We start from the raw sequence: 6,611 nt of genomic DNA, 5'->3' as shown, positions 1-6,611 counted from the left end.
GCATGGGCTGATTTGCCCCGGGCCCCGCACCCTGCTCAGGTCACCTCTGCCTGGAAACACACTTGGCGTTATTTCTTCTGCACATTTGTAACTTTAGTTTTTGATATCAGTGTTGCCTTTAATTCTTCAGGAGATCTCTCAACTTTATTTATTTAAATATCAAGATATAATCTAAATGTTTCTTTAAAGTGAACCAATGTATTTTAAGTAACTCAAGCACATAATGACAATTGATACAATTTAATAAAATTCTACAGTCCATTACCTTCAAAGATGACTTAATCCGAGGTTCTGGTTTCTGTCTGATAAGCTTGTTTTGAATAAGTAGTGACTGATCTGTACGAGTATCATAATTCCCATGTTCTGAATCATCTGTATATGTGTCTTTGTCTTTTCCTATATCTGAGGGAAAAACAAAATAAAAGATAGGCTTACTGGAGATTATTGTAGAGACATACTAGAAGTAATATTATAGGTCTGGATGAGATGGAACATTCCTTATAAGTACCTACCTTCCTGTACCTTTACTGATAATAGGCTTTTGATCTGAAGTTTTGTCAGGATTACCTCACAATGTAGATGTGGTTTCTTTTTATTACAAAACTTACCAAAATCTGGTCTACTACATTGGGTCAGTCCATGCAAAAAATCAGGATATTTAAAAAAAAGCTGCTTAAAAATTAAATTATTCAGATGACCTTGTGCATTTCCATAACAATACTTTGGACTTGAAACTTCCAATTTGGTACACACGTACATCATATATATATGTTTTTATAAGTTTGGCACTGAACTGGGCTGTATGGACTCTACTGTATAACTGCTACACAATGTTAGACATATTTAAAATTTTATACCTCCTTCCCCATCTGTAAAATGGGTATAATGTTACTGATTTTGTAATTAGTTTCTTCAATTGTTAAGGGATATTTAGCTCCTTCAACAACACATCAGTTGTAGTTAAAAACATCTGGCATGCTCTAGGAAGTGCTCAATTCTTTATTAGGCAGACAAGATTCTTTGGGTGACTGATATCTTTTATTAGACCAAGTAAATAGTTGGAGAACAATTCTTAAGCAAGCTTTCGGGTTCAAAAACCCTTCATCAGGCTAAAGAAGTTTCTTTATTATGATAATTCTTTATTAGGATCTCTTCCTAAGCATGCATATCTGATTACCCAGGACCCACATATCTTCAGGGCTAAGGACAGACATTCAGAAAGCTAGAGCCTGAATTAATTCAATCTTTGCAGGTTAGTTTAGCCTGCATAGGTTGAACCAATTTTCAAGTGAACAGACATTCACTTTTGACTCAGGAAATGCAGGCTCAGGCTAGAAGCAGGGGGAGGAGAGGTTAGAGTATGCCCCCAGCTGCAGAGAAGCTATGCTGGGGGGAGAGGAGGGGTGTGGCCAGCCCTGGTAGTAGCCTCAAGTGAACTGACCAGGGAGGGGGTTTAATTCCCTACTCCCTGTCCTACCAGAAGAGACCTGAGCCGGGGTCTGCCTGACACTCCCTCCTCACTGCTGCAGCAGCAGGGGAGGGGGCGTGGCCAAATGCCAGCCAGTGTGGCCCCCTGATGTAAAGGGGCCCCCTCCCTACCCTCTTCACCTAAGGGGACCATGTCAGCTGGCCTCTGGCCACACCCCTGTCCCTGCCGCTGTAGTGGTGATGGGGGAGGGACCCTGTGATGGTGTCCTGGGAGCTACACTGTGGGTGAAAGTGAGGTAGGCAGAGCTGCTGCAGACTGTGTGGGGCATCTGGTAAAGGGGGCAGGGAGGGGTCTTATTCCACTACACATGGAGTGATCAGAAGAGGTGGGTGGTCAGGGCTAGCAGACCCTGGCTGCTGTCCCCAGGGGGAAGAGGGGGAAGAGGGAGTGAAGGGGGGAATAAATCCCCTTCCTGCCCATTTTGCCTCAAGGGGCCATACTGGCCAGAATCTGGCTACACCCCTGCCCCTGCCCCTGCCACTGCCACTGCAGCAGTGAGCACCAGGGAGATCCCAGCTCAGGTTGGTGCTTGTGAGACAGGGAGTGGGGAATTAAACATCCTCCCTGGCCATTTTAGTTAAGGCTACTGCTAGGGCTGGCCACACCCCCTGCTGCTCCAGCAGCAATGCGGGGATATGCCTGACAGGGACTTCTCTGGCCCAGCCAGGCAGACCCTGTCTAGGGTTCCAGGGGGAGAGGTGAGGAATAAACCTCCTCCCTGCCCCCTTCACCTCAGGGAGCCATGCCAGCCAGCACCTGGCTGCTTCCCCACTCCTGCAGCAGCGAGGCAGGTGGGGGACCCTGGCACAGGTGGCTGCACCCCAGCCAGGGTCCATGCTCTGCTGGGACAGAGGGGAATAAACCTCTTCCCTGTCCCCTTTGCCCTAGGGAGCCAGCATCTGGCCATGCCTCCACCCCTGCTCCAGCTAGGGAGCAGAGGGGCAGGACCAGCCCTGCTCCACTAGAGAAGAGAGCATGGTCAAGCCCAGGGCTGCAGAGAATGCTGGGATACTGAGGGACTCTGTTTTAACTTAAACCAGGAAGGGGTCTGGGATAGAAGTTTCATAAAGTGGTTTGACCTCAATCAACTAAGTCTGATACTACATTCAACCAGGCTTATCTCAAACTGGTTTTGGCCATTTTGAAACTGGTTTATGTGCACTGAACTTATGTTATGTTACAGGTTTAAACTAGTTTCTGCTCACTTAAACTGGTTTATGTGCAACTTTTGTTCCTAGCCCTGAGAGCTAATACACTGAAGAGTGGAAGTCTTCCCTATAGCCTGATATGCCTTTCCCCATTATGCCCCTACTCTGTACACCCCAGAGGGGTAATATGAACACTATATAGCACCCAGATCACTTAAAGAATCATATATAACATCTCCTCCATTCACTTTATTATGACTGATTTCAATTCATGCATGTTATGAAAGCCCCACTTTCCCAAAATTTCTACCTTTAAATGAAAATGGAAAAAGTGTTCCCATGGAAACTGTAATGAAGCCATATTGCAAATAAAGAGACATTTTAAGACATGAAAGCTACTACCAAATATAATAAGCCAAGTTCTCATCTCAGCTTTCATATCAACATGGGAAATTCAGAGTAACTGGGAACAGCATTTAACCCAGTCATTCTAAACCATAAATATATGCCAAAAAACGAGTCATGGTTGCTGTGGGAACCATAATCTTGAATTTCCTGAATTCTGTATGCTTCAAAACCCAGCTGTAATAATATAGTATTTTCATGTAATTGTTCAATTGAGCAATTAAATTCTCCATAGCAAATATTACAAGAAAACAATTAGAATTAATTGGCAACCTACAAACTGTTAGATGCACTACTGAATAAGGTGCTTTATTCACAATATATTTACTGTATTTACTTGAATATAAGACAATCCTGATCATAAAATGACCCCTCCAATAAACAGATTCTATATATGGAAAATGTATAAATTTGCTAGAATTTTCCAGGTGCAGAATCTAATTATTGGAAGTTTGCCTTGAATTTGCCCCCCTCCTGCTGTTATAGCAGGGTAAAATAAATTGGGAGGGGGGCAGGTAGCTTGCTTGACCTCTGCCCCCAACTTCTTACCACGGCAGTTCCTTCCCTCTCCTTACTGCTAGAACCTGCTCTCCCTGAGCACATTAAAGTGCAAAGCAAATTTCAAAACACTGTCCTTGAAATAACATACTTGTAGTAGTTTGCGTATGGGCAGACCGCTATAGGTACCCATATACTATCCAGAATTGGTGCATTTTACCTTTTTTGAAACTAATGCAAATTTTAGCACAGGGAGGAACTCCATAAACAAACTTTTTGAGCAGCACTTTTGTATCTACTCATATGTAGTACAAACTATGCATGATACTAGTCCAAAGCTAAAAGACTCATGATCAAGGGTCCTGGTTTTCTATGCTGAAAAATTGCAAATTCTTTAAGAAATCCCAAATCTGCATTTTTCTCTAATTAAAATGAAATGCCACTAGATATATAAAAGTATCAGATGAACACAATGTTTTATTGATATATATTTATCATTTAAAGAATTTGAGAGCTTACCAGTGCCTCAATCATTATAATAAAAAAGGTCTAAATACCTATATATTTTGGCATTTGATTTTGTTTTTTTTATCATAGAAAATTGGAACTACCCCTGCCCCCTTCATTCACCAGGATGTGGGTCCAGCTTGAGCTGTCCCCTGCTACTGCTTTGTGTTGCTGAGCAGCCCTGATATAACGGTGATCTGCCCCTGCCCATGCCATTGCCCCTCACTCCTGACCCTGGACCTGCTGGTGCCTCTTAGTCCTGACCTCCAGCCCCCTGGTCCTGCCTTGCCCCTCACTCCCTAACACACAGTCTACCTTGCCCCAAGTCCTGCAGGAGGTGGCAGCTGCCATGGCTGGAGCAGAGCAGAGCCTGGCTCTCCCCACCACCCCTGCGTTGAGCAGCATGACCAGAGTGGAACCTGATCTTATATTCACATAGTATATAAGGAAACCTCATTAAATACATTGTCTATCATTACACTGCTCCCAAAAGTAGCCTCCCCACCCCACTCTGCTGAGGAAGCCCTGGGAGGAGGGCAGCAGGGCTGAGAGCCCCAAGCACTCATAAGGAAGCCCACATACACCCAGCCCTGCACACAAATCTCCGGGGTGGGGGGGATTTGTACCCCTGATGCATCCTTCCATGAAAGTGCACACAGTGGCAGGGAGCCATCCCCCTGCTGCAGGCTGGATGAGCCATTGGTTCCCTCCCACTCTTCCTGCATTCCTGCCCTGACCCCAGGCTCCACACATCACCTGGCTGGACAGCACCCCCAGCCCCAGCCCTGCCCTACTCCTTCCTTCCCTCACTGTTGGGGCCTCAGTCTGCTTCACCCCAAGACTTACCTGGAGGAAGCTGTGGGAGCTGCTCTCTATTCTGCCTGGCTGTCATGTACATCTGTGTGTGCACACATGCACAAGGCACCATCTGCCTCTGATTGCCCTCCTCCTGCTCCCCCCCAGCCCCAATCAGCCCCTTACCTACTTGCAAGGGGAAATGCATAGTTTCCCACATTTTTCTCCTTCAAAGGAGAAAGAAAATGTGTGTTTTCCTCCTTTAAAGTATTTTTCTCATTAAAAGGGGAAATTCTGTCTTCTTAAAAGGAGCAAGTCCTTCTTTTCCCACGGTGAGCAGAAAAACCAGATCCCTGCTCATGATTTACCATATAGTTCATTGGGTTTGCCTCAGCAGTCAACAGCATTTCAATCCATGGTGACTCCATAGTGCACCACTGCTTAGTATGTGGTGTACTCCAGTTACCCCCAACAAACACTCCATGTGCTAATTCGCCCCCACTCATGTCTGGGACTGGGTGTTCTTGTATTGAGTCTTGGGATCCTCCAAAAATTTATATGTAGATGAGGCACAAGTCAACATGGCTCAGCTCCACCCCATTATGGATGACGCCACACTAATCATATGTACCAGGCTGGGAGAGTGGGTGACAGAGTGATTCTGGGTGAACTGTCTGGGGCCCCATTTGGGAAGTTTGCCAGACATTTAAGGCTGGTGAAGAAACAGGAATTATTGGAAATGGGAATGAAAGGCACAGCTCAGCTGTGGGAATAAATAGGAAGTAGAAATATATGTAATGGATAAACTTGCTGTGACTGAAAAAGAAGAGGATCCCCACTGCACCCCACTGCCCCATGCTGTGTAAGGGTGCTCTGCCATAAGCCCCCGGAAGCTCTCATAGCTGCTGCAGCAGCTGGTGAGTGCGGGACTTTTTTTGTTTGTTTTTTTTAAAGAACCAGGAGCTGGGGCTGAGTAGCTATCAAGAGGGATGGGAGAGTGGGTGGGGGATGTGGGGTGCTTAAGGGAGCTGGGGGACTAGGCAGGGGATGGGGCCTGGCAGGGGTACCCTCATGGTCCCATCCCCCCTCCTCCAGCCCCTACCTACCAACATTGAGTCCAGGTCCAGCTCCCTGCAGTGGAAAGCAGGAAGTTCCTGAATCACCAAAGCTCCCTGAATTGATTTGGAGAGCTTCAAATTGATTCAAACCTTTTATTGGTCTCCTGATTCAATTCAGTTTAATTGAGCTGAATCTTCTTCAAATCGAATCAGCACCTGAAGCTTTGCACAGCCCTAGTTTCCATTACTGAGTACATGCTGCTTTTGGCAGCAGTTTAATGATAGACAGTGCATTTAAGGAGGTTTCCTTATATGCTATGCGAATAGAAGACAAGGAGCTGATTGGGAGAAAAGTTTCATCTTGTATTTGAGTAAATACAGTATTTAAGAAAGTAACAATTCACATTAAAGTTATGTATAATGAGCACCCAGTAACTCCTTATCCTGCCATAAGCCACAATAGAACTATGGGAGCAATTCCCTGAACAAATAAATGCACCTCCTGATTGTTATGATGATGAGAATTAACTTCCTCTAAGTAATTTACATAATGAACATTTCACTGAGACCTTTTCTACCATCATAATATAAATGTTTATCATTTGGAAGTAATACCAGAGTGACACAAATAAATAGTGGGAAGACAGGTGAACAAAGGGAGTGGTATGTGTTGCATTTAGCATGCCTGTAATAGGCTCATAGAAAATTGAA

At 45.0% G+C, this 6,611-nt stretch overlaps 1 protein-coding gene across 1 annotated transcript in view; it reads right to left on the bottom strand.

Annotated features, from left to right (window-relative positions):
• Nucleotides 1-6,611, bottom strand: part of ANO3 (anoctamin 3) — a 539,488-nt gene that overhangs the window by 208,366 nt on the left and 324,511 nt on the right. The window contains exon 4 of the mRNA XM_019519487.1: nt 266-402. Within this exon, the coding sequence (XP_019375032.1) occupies nt 266-402 (137 nt within the window). The remainder of the gene's footprint in view (nt 1-265; nt 403-6,611) is intronic.

Source organism: Gavialis gangeticus, unplaced genomic scaffold, assembly GCF_001723915.1.
Source record: "Gavialis gangeticus isolate Ggan-Ray unplaced genomic scaffold, GavGan_comp1, whole genome shotgun sequence".
In the NCBI taxonomy this organism is placed as follows: domain Eukaryota; kingdom Metazoa; phylum Chordata; order Crocodylia; family Gavialidae; genus Gavialis; species Gavialis gangeticus.
This window is presented reverse-complemented; position numbering and strand designations above follow the sequence as displayed.